The following is a 15,242-nucleotide window of genomic DNA, read 5'->3' on the forward strand; positions in this document are numbered from 1 at the left end:
AATGAGAGATTAGTCTCCCTCTTAGGAACCCCCAAAGCACGGCCTCCCTGAAGTAAACGAAATGACCACAAAGGTGAGTGGTGCCTTGCCAACAGGACCAGGCTCTGCTCAGCCTGCGCTGAACAACATATTCACAACCCCTGAACTTCCACTTATTCCCGGAAGCTCCCAGACCCATGATTTAGAGAATCCAGCTCATTAATTTTCCAAGTGGTATAAAAGCTGACGAGTGATGTTTAATCATTAGATGAGGAAATTGACAATATTGATAATCTTGGAAAGCAATGTATCTACTTATTTTTGCAGTTTATACCAACAAAATCAGTGTCTTTGGAAAGATGTGATGAATTAGTTCTCTAATATTTAGTAAGATGTCTTCTTTAAAAGTTATTTGTAAGCTTACAATGATTTATTGTATTCTTTTGTTTATTTTTGAGATTATAATTTAATTACAGTGTCTATTCCTTCCCTTTTCTACTTCTAAATCCTCCTGTACATCCCTCATCCTTCAATGTCATGGCCTCTTTTTTCATTAATAGTTTTCCTCCTCTTTTTTTTTTCAGTTTTTGTAGTAAAAAGGAAAGAATCAAAGTATCTGTCCTTTGTTATAAGAAGAAACAACTGTATCCACTTCCTAGTAAAAATTTTTGGAGCTGAGAGATGACATATCAGTGAAGTACATGCCATGTAGGCGTGGAGATCCCAGTTCAAATCCCTAACACTGTGTGAGAAGCTGAGCATGGGCATGATGTGCATTCTTAGAATCCTGACCCCAGGGAGAGACAGGAGGATATAGGGACTGGCTTGACCGTCCAATCAGTGATCTCCAGGTTCAGTGAGAGAGGCTCTGTGGAAAGTTAAGATGGAGGGTGAGGAACACATCCAATATTGGCTTCAAGCCTGTACACACACACACACAAACACACACACACACACACACACACACACACACACACACACGAGCAAGCACTTACACTGCATATCAGAAAAGAGAATTTTTTGTTGTTTGCTCCTTTATTCACAGAGCTCAGATCACCTGGAAAATAATTTTTGTCCGTCTACTTGCATTTCAAGAATTTATTTTTATTGTACTTACTATCAATTCTAAAAAAATGCCAGTAATGCCTGACAACAGGACGACCATGTCACTTGAAGTGTCTTGAGAAGGTTAACTGCCTCGAGTCTCTGTTCAAACAACCCTGTGCTGTAGACCACAAGACTGAAATTGGACTTGCACAGTGGAACTTTCAGGAAAAGCCTGGGAGAGTCTCCAGGTGAAGCTGCATCCCTTCTTACTGTGGAAGCGCTCTGTCTCTGATCTTGTCTTCCTAGAGTGGCAGGCTGGAGGACGTGCCTTCACGTTTCCTTTTCGATTTTTGAACATACCAAAAGTTGGGGCAGGGAGAGCAGACTGATCACGAGTAGGTAATACACAAATCGGAGGGAAATTCCTGGCTTCAACGCTTCATTAACACACATTATTGATCTAGGTGGACACGCAGACAGATTGCTTTGGCCACAGAAAGAAAACAACGTTTGGAACCAGGTTCAGGTTCCTGTGCTAACATTTTCTGATCTTGGGCACATTAGTTCATCTACCCATGTTTCCGTTTCTTCACCTACGAAGTGATGTTACTAACTGACCTTGGAGATTGCTAGAAAATTAAATGAGGAGGTAATTTTCTAAGGTAATTTGTAAACTGATTAGAGCGGTACGAGTGTTAGCCTCCATCATCACCATGTTAATGAGACTCACTTAGGACTGATTTTCAATGTGTTCATCATGCTTGAGTGATAGATGCGGGGTAATGTGGCTAGTGTAATGTCCTCTTACTGCCCCACTGGGTTTTGGGCTTGGTTTAGAAAGTTCTGTTGATCTGATTTGCCTTAGATCCACTAACACTAGCATCATCAGGAGGTTTCAATGTTATCTCCTCTCTCAATCTTTTCTTTTAGAGAATAACTTTGTCTTTAGTTCTGTGTGTGGGTGGATATGTGCTTGGGTGCGTATGTCCATGGGTGACTATGTCCTTGGCTATAAGTGCAAGGTACTCTCGGAAGGCAGAGGTGTTGGATTGCCCTGGAACTGGAGTTCAAGGAGATTGTAAGTCACTTTATGTGGGTGTGGGGAACCAAACCTGGGCCCTCTGTAAGAGCAGTGTACTGTCTTAACTGCTGGGCCATCTTTCCAGACCCTCTTTCAATCTTAAAGAAGAATTTTAGTCTCTATAGTAAACACCTAGAAAGATAAAGCATGCTATGCTGGACAAAGCATCTTCTCAGGTAGGTACTTATGAAACTTTCTCTTTCTTCTTCTCCCCTCCCTTCCCCCTCCCCCTCCCCTCCTCTTCCCCCTCCCTAGCTTGCTTCCTTCCTTCCTTCCTTCCTCCCTCCCTTCCTTCCTCCTCCCTCCCTCCCTTCTGCCATTTGGTATCAATTTCTTGAATCAGGGTATCATCATCAACATTGCTTATGTATACCAGTAAGACTTGGGTTAAGAGCTTTAAAAAAATAAAATAAAAAATGACTCAGAAAGTACATACAGATTTCTTCATGATTAACCTTGTTGGGTGATGGAACCTTCAGCTTCCTTTTGCTTCTCTTCATCTTTTCAGGCAACTTGGATTTAACTGGTCAGAAGCAGGTCTTCAAAGCAGAGAACAACCCCTGGGTGACCCCAATTGCTGATCAGTTCCAGCTTGGCGTTTCCCATGTTTTTGAATATATCCGTTCTGAGACCTACAAGTAGTAAGTAAACTATGCTTTTCTAGAACATCAAACTGATTTTTAAAACAATTTTTTAAATATTTAAATGTGTTATAAAAAATTATCTTGGGATTTTTTTTTTTCCGGTTGTTAGCAGTAAGCATGTAGCATTGCTAAATGTTTTACTGAAGACTACAGGTGGTAATTGTCTTTGATATATGTACAGTATTTTTACTTGGCATGATCAAAGCATTTTTGTCAGTTTTGTTCAGAAAATTTTTAAGGATTGGTTAAATATCCATGGTACTCCAGGAACTTCACCAGACACATTGAGATCAGAGCATCCTTTATTGTTCTGTGTAGGAAAATTACAAATATTATGAGAAACCTTGTTAAGCCGTCTATTTATGAAATCTGTAGAGAATACCAGGACAGCATATTCCATTGCTTAGAAGGTTTTATTCTAAGTTGGATAATGAGCTCCAGTAGAAACAGGACAGACAGAAAACGAGGCGAGAAGAGGAAGAAGAACCAGACAGCTTTAGATCATGGCTTTGCTATATCTCAAATCTCCCCCCCCCCCATACAATTAAGGAGGACTATGGGAAGCCCCTCCCACAGTGCCTAGTTATTCCCATTTCTCTCTTCCTCCATGTTTCAGGGTTCACAGGGATCGTCCCACCTCCCACCTGCTAGTTAGTGTTCTGTCATTTCTCGATCTCACCCTGGCTCCCAGTCCCTAAGACGTCCACTTATCTCAATGCTTACCTGATTCCTAATGCAGAAGGCTAGTGCAGTTTGAAGCATCTTCAGGGAGACTTGAGGAAAGTCCAGTTGTGTTTTAATCTGCTTCTATTTTCAGCTCTAATTTAGCATCCTGACTGCTAGAGCAGAGCCGGATCAATAAAGGGTGTGCTCCCTCCAGAGCCTCTGGCTTTCTTTGTGAGAATCAGAAGGAGCCCCACCCCCACTCCCAGCTGGAAACACTTCTCATCAAGTCTGTATGGGGCAGTGGGTCTGGATCAGGTGACAGGACATGGCCTGTCTCTGTAAATGGCCGACTGTCATTCTGCACTCTTCCAGCAGGGGTGCTGTAGAGAAGACTATGCTAAATAGAAAACTAAATACGCTGAAGCACTGAGAACCTAGCTCAGTGGCAGGAAAGCTACCTAAGGCAGAATTTACATAGAAACTGACAAAATGGCAGCACTTCCTTGTAGGTAAGGCAGCTATGACATGCTTTTTAGATAATACTGAGACATTCATGATGTAAGCCCTCAGGATAATGCACATGTAGGGTATGTTGTTATATAGGAACTGAACAGGTATGTGCTGTGATTATAGATTCAAGATTTTCAAAAATGCAAATATAGCTCAACCTTAGAAGTTGTTTAGTTAATGAAAATGTGTGAAAATATAATTGCAATCTAACAGATTATTTTGTTCTTCTTGGTAATTATTGCCATCGTGGTTTTTTTTTTCCTAGCTCACAGCTGATAATTTTCTGTAAACAAATACAAAGCTATGGGACATTTTATATGTGGTAATATACAGAAAAGTACCAGTCTCTATTAATCCAGATGTAGAGGAAACATTGCTTTTTATTCCTGTTAACAACTTTTGATTTACTCTAAATTAATTTATAATTTGCAGAAGATTAGAATTCATTGTGTATGAAAGTGCTACTAACTTGAATTTCATTTATAAAGATTAATTTGTGAGTTCCTGGGGTTTGTGGTACCTCAGAGTCATTATTAGGCAATTAATCACCATTATACATCTTATAAATGGATTCAATTGATTTAAGCCATAGTTAGGATTCTGGATTAAGAAGGGGTGTATTGTTTGCTTAGTTCATTGGTAGTTATTGGAAACCAAATACATGATGATTTGTATCAGTAACATATATATACATATATATATATGTATGTATATATATATATATTTGTGTGTGTGTATGTATGCGCACGCACGTGCATGTGCTGGAAGCAGTGCACATGTACCACAGTGTGCAAGTGGGTGTCAAGGATGACTCTGGATGTCAGCCCTTGCTTTCCACCTTGTTTAAGATGGGATCTTAATGCTGTGTATGCCAGACAAACTGGCCTTTGAGCTTCGCGAGTCTCCTGTTTCTATCCTGCGTGTCACTATAGGAGCACCAGTGAGTGCTGTTGTGTCTGTGTCTGGCTGTGTGTGGGTTTGGAGGAGCTGATATCTTACGTGGCCGGCCCCTTGCCTGCTGAACCATCTCCTCAGTCCCAGTGTTTATATTCTTATCTCCATTATTAGCACCCTCCTCTTGAGGGTTGGTCCAATGAAGAAGTTTGTGTATTATCAACCTATCTTTTCTGTTAGATTAACTGTGGTAAAGTATGTCACCTTTGGTAGAGGGGAATCAACATTGAGAAGTATAATTACAATGACATTGTCTCCTTTTTAGGGGACCACTCACTACCCTATTCACCACTGAAGGGCAGGGGGCACTGTGCCCTCTTCCCCCTCCTTGGGACAGAAGAGAATGTTGACTGATTCCTTTATTTCAGCTTTTTAAACCTTATTCTCTCATCATAACTAGCATCATTTATAAGTTACACTGGGCCAAAATATGGATCATTAGCTAATTAAGGTGCAGAGTCAAGATCATCGTCATAAAAGCCCTTACCCATACAGCACCATTGTTCCACCACTCATCGTCACCATGGCCATGTACAGTGTTGATTGCCATCTGAGGACCTCTGAAAGGACAGGGACAGAGGCACTATCAGTGCATCCATCCGCATGGTAATTAGAACCCGGCTCCATTCTTTTACTACATATTGTCGTGTCCTTCTATCCACAACAGTAGTATTCTTATTAGTACAAACTTGGTTATTCAAAAAAATCTAAAACCACCTTTTTAAGTTTTACAGGTGACCATGTAGCAATTTATTCATGACTCTCATGATTTTTGTAAAGGCAACTTTCATGTCCAGTGCCTAAGTTTTAGGTTCTCAAAGAACCTAAAGCTTTATAGTGTGTGTGTGTGTGTGTGTGTGTGTGTGTGTGTGTGTGTGTGTAGGGGGGGTACATGTTTGTGTGTGTGCACATTTGTATGTGAGTATGTGCACATGTGCATGCAGACCAGAGGCAAATGCTGGGTGTCATTCTTCAGGAAGGCTGTCCACTCAGACAAGGTCCGTTACTGGCCTGGGACTTGTCAAGATGCCTGGCCACCAAGTCCCAGGACATCACCTCTTTCTACTTCCCCCATGCTGTGATGACAACCATAAGTGGCTCTTCTGTGTGAGTACTGAGAATCTACCTCAGGTTCTCAAGCTTGCCAGAAAGCACTTTGCCAACTATAATTCCTCCCCAGCCATCCTTATAATTTCCAATAATTACTTCTCGGTTTCTTTCACTTGAGCTGATATATCCTAATCCCTCTATTTAAAAATGCTTATGTGCTTACATAGGAAACCGCCCCGAAGGAAGGAATGAGCTAGACCACATGCTGCTGACTAGTCAAGGTGGTGAGGCTATGAACGGATGAGGGGTGGCCATATGCAGATCACTGGTGATGACAGGGGTTTCTAGCAAAATGGTGAGGGATAGTATGTGTACAGATATTACTATATGGCCACATATTCAAGATACATGCACACATTTCAAAGCCTAATTTGATTTGAGCCTTTGAAATTTTGAAATTTGAAGTTAACCCTCCCCCACTTTTTTCCCCTACCCAATTTATCTTTTACCAATGCAAAAGCAGGAAAGAATTATTAGGGAATATTCTAGAAAATTTTGTTTTCATTCTGGTCCTTGGCATTTTAAGCACATCCTCAAGATTGTCTGGATATAGGGAAGTGAAAACTGAGAGGCTGGGTCATCTGATTTATGTGTTCTGATGGACTACGAGAAGAGTCATGGATACTGGAAGTGGGCAGGGAATGTGGTGCTTGGGAAGAAATGAAACCCTAGGTACTGGGAGATGATTTCACTTGATGCAGAAAGGAGCTTGGGCAGTGAAGCAGGAAGAAGAGCAATAGGTGTTGGCAGCTAGGATGTTGATTTGTTTTTCAATCACTGTCTCTGTGCGTGTGTGCACATGCGCGTGTGTGCGTGTGTGTGTGTGTGTGTGTGTGTGTGTGTGTGTGTGTGTGTGTGTGTGTGTTTATGACATACATGTAGAGGTCAGAGGACAACTCTAAGGAATGGGCCCTCTCCTATTGTAGTCTCCAGAAACTGAATTCCAGTTGTCAGACCTGTGTACAAGCACTACTACCCAGTGAGCCATCCCATGAGCCATCTCACCAGCCCTGCCATGGGGCTGTTCAGAGATGTTCTGAAGGATGCACTTTGGGCGTTCATTGGGTCATAGCCATTTCTCAGGTGGAGACTGCTCTATGTTCACCTCTCTTCTTGCTTCAAGGGGAACATACTGACAGATGCCATTGCGTTACCCATTATGTTTTATTCCATTGTTAATGTAAATTAAGTGGCTGACTCTGGAGTTAGGGACCATGTTTCAAACCCAGTAGCATTTTCATTCAGTTGTTGAGTCTCACATCACCTTTTAACTCTTTTCGGGATGGTACCCTCCACCTATTTTTTTCTATTTGACTTCTCTTATTTCTTTAGAATTTTGATGGACTCCTCACTACTTCATTTCCAGAAGGTAGATTTCTTTTTTTTTTTTTCCTGCTGCAGGAGCAGCCAGGTTGAAGTCTGAGCCCTTGACAAGATCCACTGTGAAAGGGAGTAGCTCACACTTCCCACGTTTTCATCTAGGCATGCACACAGCCATGGAAGCCATTTTAAAAGCTGACAAGTTTACTCTTGTCAACAAGTTAACACAAGAAGACATTTGACAAATGCTGGACTGAAGACATGTTAGTTGAAAGAGGTCTTTGGAATGCGAGTGTTCCCATGAACGGTGCAGTTTGCAGAGCTTGGCAAGCCCTCATCCTCATTCCTGACCTGGCTTGACACAAAAGATGCTTCTTCCTCATTCATCTTCTACCTTGTGTCTTGCTTTTCTCCTGAGGGAAACATGCCCTCTCTAAGGATTCTCCATTCACATGAGTTAATGGAAACAGTACTTGAGGGCTACTGGGTAATTACCAAAAAAAAAAAATGCCAAGCATTTACTTCTCTTCCCTGGGAATCCAGCAAAACCAGTCATCTTGCTTGATTTATGAGGACGAGTTATTTTATCTGCATGTAGAATTGAAACAAAGTTACTTTTCCTTCTGCACTGTGGGCAAACCTGTCCCAGGATATAATGGACATAAATGGGCTTTATTAATCAGCTACCACATCTTCTAATGGCTGCTGAGTCAGCAGCCCAGAAGTTCTTTAAGTCACCAATACATCTGGTACCCAGTCTATGGGCCCTTATCTGTGCACCTGGAGCCTAGTCTGTGGGTCCTTACCAATGCATCTGGTACTCATTTTGTGTGCCCTTAACAATGCATCTGGAACCCAGTCTGTGAGCACTTATCTACGCATATGGAACCCAGTCTGTGTGCCCTTACTAATGCACCTGGTACCCAGTGTGTGGGTCCTTACCAATACATCTGGTACCCAGTGTGTGGGTCCTTACCTATGCATCTGGTACCCAGTCTATGGGTCCTTGCCAATGTATCTGGTACCCAGAACTCTTTCACTTTAAGACAACCATGTGTAGCAGGGAATCATAGCTAATGAAAACTCTGTAAGCCTTTTAGGTTTTTGGGGTGGGGGATTGTAAGTGGATATACAAAGCTAGCAGATGGTTTTATGAATATCTTCAGAAAAACTAAGGAGAGAGTTGAACCATCAGGACCTTTTGGTTCCCTTTGTGAATTTTACATACTGATAAGCAGTATACAGAACATTGTAGACCTTTTTAAAAAATCATTGTATCTGAAAGTAACCCATATTAACACACATGAAAACAGTATTTCTGTATAGTAGATGTGAACAGGAAGGACCATTTTTTTTTGCCTTAAAGCATTGAGATAGAAATTGTTTTTAATCTTAAAAGTTGACTGTATTCTACTCCTAGTCATTTATATTTCCTTTATAGTTGCTACATACATATGGTTGGCTTCCTATTTAAATTTAATAATGTATCGTTATATTTCTCTCATAATATACAGCAAAGTTCAAACTTTTGACACCTCTGGTCCAGTTTGTTGGCACATATGTTAACTTTAAGAAAGATTGCTACAGGCAGCCAGTGTTGGTACACGTCTTTCATCCCAGCACTCAGGAGGCAGAGACGGGTGGATCTCTATGAGTTGGAGGCCAGCCTGGTCTATAGATCCAGTTCCAGGACATCCAGGGCTACACAATGAAATCCTGTCTCAAAAGTCAAAAAGAAACAAACAAAAAAAGACAATGTTTGCTACAAAGTATCAAAGAAAAAAGAGAATACCACTAAAAGTATTACATCTTGAGTAGGATTGTATCACATCTCTTCACTTTGTCAAGGGACAACAGCAAAACCAAAGGGAGAGCACCATCGGGACACTTAGGTGGAGTTGGGAGGCCACTGTCAAGCCTCCGACAAGGCACAACTAACCCTTCCCATGAGGCTGTAGAGGCAGCCGTCTATACAAATTGACCTCTGAGACACCTTTAAACCTTTCTGACAGGAGACCCATTCCCTCAAACTGCCCAGAGCCTGAGACTGCACCTCTGCCTCTTCTTACAAAAGGATGTGCCTTCTACAGGTACAAGCCATAACCTTTCACTAACAAGTGATGCAGTCCTTATGTGTTTGGGGTTAACTTGTAGACAAAGACATATGGACAGGTATAAATTAAATCATCTTTTGCAACTCAGAACTGTTCAGTATGGATTTGGGTTCGTAATAAAAAGGAGCATTTCCACTTTCCATAGGTGAGCAGCTCTGATCTGCCACGTTCTGTCCACTGTGATGTTCTGCCATGCTGTGGACCCACAAGGATGGGGCCAAGCAGTGTGGACTCACCCCTTGAAACTGTGAACCAGAATAAATCTTTCCCCTTTTAAGTTGGTTTTCTTGGGCATTGTGTCACAGTGATGGCGAGATGACAGATACAGGTGACTCTAAGCTGCAGATCTGCTCTGAACCCTCAGTAGCCAGCCTCCAAGATTGCCCCCAGTTTTTTCTTCGCACTTGGTGTTTGCAACTTGGTACGTTGTACCATTGTATGTCTCTCATAAATGAATGAAGCAGAATAGTTTATCATAGCCAGAGAGAAAAACAAAAGAAATACAATGACACCTCAGAGGGTTAGGAATCATGATGATATTGGTAACTGTGAGGGTTGGTTCCAAGAATAAAGAGTCAATCATTTGAAAGCATGACATCATTACCATCTTTCTTGAGTTTTAATAGACTCCATGTTGTAAAATTTCCAGTGACAATTCCAAGATTGCTTACAGAGCTGGAGTGATGACTCAGCAATTAAGAGCCCTCTCTCAGAGCACTGGCTTGGGTTCCCAGAACCCACAGGGTGGCCTGTAACTCCAAGTCCACAGGATCATAAGGTCTGTTTAGTTCTTTGCAGACTCTTGCATATATGGGCACTTGAACTCACAAAACCAAACACCCATGTACAATCAATGAATAAATACATAAATAAATCTTTTTTAAAAAGATTGTATGAATCTATTTTCCTGAGTGACAATCCTTTTTAAAGAAATGTAACTCTATTTAAATAAATCTCTAAATAAATGTAACTCTCTTAGAGCTTGACTAGGTTGCTTTTGTTCTAAGGTGACAGCTTTAAATCATAAGATCCCGCAGCTTTCATTTCTCCCCACGGAGCAAATGGGGAGCACAGACTTCAGAGTGTTGATATAACATTGGCTGTCAATCTTTGATTTACTTGCTCAACTCTTTCTCTGTCTGGTCATAGTTGATAATTGTACTTTCCTTCAAGGGTAGTAGGAGAAATACAGACTGTTTGAGGAAGAATATGTGATATCTTTCTCGCTCTTCAATTATTTTTTTTTTGGAAGATCACTTAATACATTTTACATTTGAAGTATTTTTTCCCTTTCTACTTTGTGTCTTAGAACTATTAAATTTCACATGTAACTAATGTTTTTTCTTTGGATATATTCACAATTTATTCTATAAACAGGTTTTTCTTTTATTCTTTTAAACAGGTTTATGAAGATTTTGTTTTCTATACTCTTGTATAAAATGATTCATTTTTTATGATAAAGGCTGCTTTGCACTTGATATTTCCCATGCCCGGATACTCTTTGAGTTACACTGGATAGTCTTCATCCACCACACCTGTAAAGCTCAAACGTGACCCTTCCTACACTTAAAAACCAACTTGTAGAATCTTGCTGGTGTTCTAGGTGGAATCTATACAAAATGCCACTTGATAATATCCGATTTTGGAATGGTTTCCATCTCGACATGCTTACATAGAAATCTAGACTTTGGAAATGGCCCCTTCTGATGCCCACATTGACCCTGTCAGTGCTTCCTTGGGTCGTCTAGTATGGACCTGAGGAGGATACTGCTTTCCTGAGATTCTGCAGGGATCTGGTGGTACCAAGGTTGATAAGAAGTGAAGCTCTGTGCTTTGTACTTTTCTCTGTGACTCCTTCGGTTGTGGTTAGAGATTCCTGATCAACCACTGGAGGATGAAAGTGGGGACACACAGCTGCTCCATCAGTGGGAGAGATGTTTCTTCTGGGCTTTGCACATGGAGTGCATTGACTTAACATTTTACAGTGTGGAGCACTCTCTTCCCCTTCCACCTCCTTCTTTCCCTTTCTCCTTCCTCTTCCTCTCCTTTCTTGTCTTTCATTCCTCTTTTCTCACCCTGTCCCTCCTCCTCTTCCTCTGCTTTCTTCTCATCCTTCTTCCCCCTCTCCTTCCTTTTCTCCCTCCTCTTCCTCTCTCTCTTTTATTCTCTCCATCCCCCTTTCTTCCTCCTTCTCTTTCTCCTCCCCCCTTTTCCTTCAGTGTCTCCCCCTTCCCATCTTTCTCTCTCCCCTTCACTCCCTCTCTTGATTGTTGATCTTCAGACTTGCACTGAGCATGTATATAACCTGTGATGTGTGGCATGTCACTCTATGAGTCCAATTTAAGATTAGTGTAATGTATATAATTTCTCACACTTGACACAAAGAAAATAAACACCAACTAGACTCTGCCCACATTCCCCAAAGGAAATATGTCAGGTGACTTCCTATCCAAGAGGAACTGTTTTGAGTTCCATGATTAGATAGTAGTCACTTGATAGAATTACATCGACCTGTAAGATATTGACATCTTCAATGACAAAGATAGCCCTCCATATTGGTAATCTTTCTCAGCCTCCCCAATTTTAGCACTCAGTGCTTGATGCTTTCTATCCAACTACAATGAATTATTGCTTGAATTTGCCTTTTTTATTTGAGAGATAAATTAAAAAGTGGCACTTTTATAATCAAACTAAACTGCCTCTGGTTTCTTTTCTCTACACAGTTGTATCTTATTTTATTGCATGCTAGCTTTTTACTGAACTCCAGTCTCTTATTCTGGTTGGGCATTGTTGGAGGTGTTATTTATTTATTTATTACTATTATTTTTGGCAGTTAAAGGTTCTTCCCTGTTGTCAGGCATTTGGGATCAGAATGAATTATGTTATGAAATGAGTTTCAATCAACTTTATCAGATAAAAAACTTAAACATAAGTTATATTCACAGGCTTTTGTCAGGGTTCCAATTTACTCATCAAACATCAGGGAGATAATTTTTTATGTTTTATTCTGCTGTGTTTGTATATTGTTTCATGTGTGATTTTAAGATTTATGGTATTAAAAATGTTTGTGGTAAAGAGAATAGTTTCCCACTATTATAGTTATTTTTAACTAGCTTCACAATGGTAATATATGAATCCCATATTAATATTGTAATAGTTCTATTACCTTTAAAATCTTCAATATGCAAGCATATACCAAATTAAATAGTGGTTGTTTAGTGATTAAATCAGTTACTATTGAGAGTTTTGGTCATTTTGCATGGCATGCAAAATATTTTTGCCATGCAAAAAATGAGTAGCTAATCTGGCTTTTCAAAATTATTATTATTTTGCATTTTTATAGAGGTTTCTACCCTGGTAATTTTACCTTTACTATTGGCATTGGCTTACTGGCATTGGCATTGGAATCTGGCTTACCATAATGGAAGCCAGAAGTTCCAGGTCAGCCATCAGTGGGGTTGGTTTCTTGTGAGGGTGAGGAGGGACGGTCTGTTCAAGCCTGTTGCCCTGGTATGTGGAGTCCTCTCTTTACTGATGCGTGGGTGGGTGGGCCCTTCCTCTCACCCTGGTGGATAGATGGCTCTCTTTCCCTGTTTGTCTTTACCTATTTTTTTCCTCTATGCACTTCTGGCTCTGTGGCCAAATTTACTTTCTTTATTTTTTTAAATAAGAACACCAGTCCTGCTGGGTTTACACCCATCCTAATGGTCTTACTTTAACTGGATTTCTTCTGTAACAACTGTGTGTTCAAATGTGGTCTCATTCTGAATTTAGGGTAGGATTTAGTAGTTCTTCAACAAACAATAGGGCTTATGGGAGTGAACACCCTCCTCCCCTCTATAATACTGTTGTTATTCAGATGCCCCAAACTAGAATGTGACTCCTCAAGGTTCAGAGCTGTGTGTCCCTCCAAAGCACCCCAGTCACCTTATTGTGTTACAGGATGACTCCCACAAGGTTTCGATGCAGGCAAATGGTTTAGTGGCCCATTATTAGGCTTTTTTTTTTTTTTTTTTTTTTTAAGAATAAACCTTGTCAAAATCCAAGATGGTCTGAATTGGAAGGTACCTTGTGAATGATAGGAAGCTGAGAGCACCCCCATCTTTAGCTAGAGGATCTAAGAGGGAAGATTTCATCGAGCACTGCCCACTGGACACCATTCCATTTCCTACATAAGAACATGTTCGTTTCTTTTCTTATCCCAGTGACCACGCATCTGATAGACAACATGACAGGAAACATTTGTTTTGCTCAATATTTGGTTCCCGGGGTGCCAGTCTACCATGATACAAGGACAATGGCAGAACACAGCAGTTCAGAGCCTGATGGCCAAGGAGCAGAAAAGGGTACCATGCTTGCCTGACTGCCTTTCTCCTGTGTTCCTTTTCACTCTGTTCAGGTCCCCAGCCTGTGAGACTGACACCACCTACGTTTAGGGTGTGTGCTCACCCCTTAGTCTTCTGGAGAAGTGCCATAAACAGAGACACCAGCAGGTGTCCGCAACGGTCTCCTAGTGTGGTAAACCAAGTTGGCCACACCAATGTCACAAAGAGAGAGATGCAGTCTCAAGGGCTCTTGTGCCACCTAAACTCTCCCAGCAGCCTTGAACTCCTGTTTCTGGGGGTGTTTTCAGCCCTATCTGACACCCACTGGATTTTCTCCAGTAAGTGCAGAGGCAGCAGCCTGTCTTGACTTGGAGTCCCGGTACTCACAACTGGAGCCCTCATCCTTTTTAAAGTCCATGTTCCCACTTTGACTCATGACATCCTGGGGTGAATGGCCAAGGTCATGAGCACTATAACGGTCTCTTCTCTTGCTTACTAAATTGCTTTGATTTCTTAGCACAGTCATTTTGAAGATAGAAGACTTATTTTCATACTATGCAACATGTAGCCATAGAGACACATTGTCTCTACTGTGAAACCCTGAAGTGATTCTTTTTATTTATATATTTATTGATAAGCTTACTTTTTAAGTCAAGAGACAACATGTGAATTTTAAAGAGAATAATTATAACCTATGTTGCTCTTAGAGATAGCTTCAAGGAAGGGCTGGAGAAATAGTTCAATCTCTAAAGTGCTTGATAACCTAAGTTCAAGCCCCAGAACCCACATAAAAAGAACATGGTAGCACGCATCTTTAATCTCAGCACTTGGGAGGCAGAGTCAGGTGGATCTTTGTAAGTTCAAGGCCAGCCTGGTCTACAAAGAGAGTTCTGGGACAATAAGGACTCTGTTACAAAGAGAAACCTTTTCTCAAACAAAAAGAACAAAAAGCTGGATGAAGTGCCTTTTCTTGTAATAAATAGATGCCTGCTAGCCAGCCTAGCACACTTGGTAAGTTCCAGGGCAGTGAGAGGCTCTGCCTCAAAAACAAGACAGAGCCGGGCGGTGGTGGCGCACGCCTTTAATCCCAGCACTCGGGAGGCAGAGGCAGGCGGATCTCTGTGAGTTCGAGGCCAGCCTGGGCTACCAAGTGAGTTCCAGGAAAGGCGCAAAGCTACACAGAGAAACCCTGTCTTGAAAAACCAAAAAAAAAAAAAAAAGGCAGAAAATGTCTGAGAAACAGTAACCATGGCTGTCATCTGGCCTCCACATGCTCATATGTATATGTACAGACACAACTCCCCTGCACATAAGTACCTGCACACACACACACACACACACACACCAAGGTGGCTTCTATCTCAATTCTGCATCAATGAGTGACCTCACCAAGCTTCTGTATCTTTAGTGAGGTAATTTCTAACTACATCTACTTTTAGGGTCATTCCATCAACTATTTCTGGGTTCTATATTATTATAGAAAATATGGTTT

General features: G+C 41.1%; 1 protein-coding gene across 1 annotated transcript in view; it reads left to right on the plus strand.

The window, feature by feature from the left end:
- The window catches only part of Rsu1 (Ras suppressor protein 1), a 189,578-nt gene that overhangs the window by 104,961 nt on the left and 69,375 nt on the right, over positions 1–15,242 (plus strand). The window contains exon 8 of the mRNA XM_006985930.4: positions 2,616–2,748. Within this exon, the coding sequence (XP_006985992.1) occupies positions 2,616–2,748 (133 nt within the window). The remainder of the gene's footprint in view (positions 1–2,615; positions 2,749–15,242) is intronic.

This window comes from Peromyscus maniculatus, chromosome 5 (assembly GCF_049852395.1).
Source record: "Peromyscus maniculatus bairdii isolate BWxNUB_F1_BW_parent chromosome 5, HU_Pman_BW_mat_3.1, whole genome shotgun sequence".
In the NCBI taxonomy this organism is placed as follows: domain Eukaryota; kingdom Metazoa; phylum Chordata; class Mammalia; order Rodentia; family Cricetidae; genus Peromyscus; species Peromyscus maniculatus.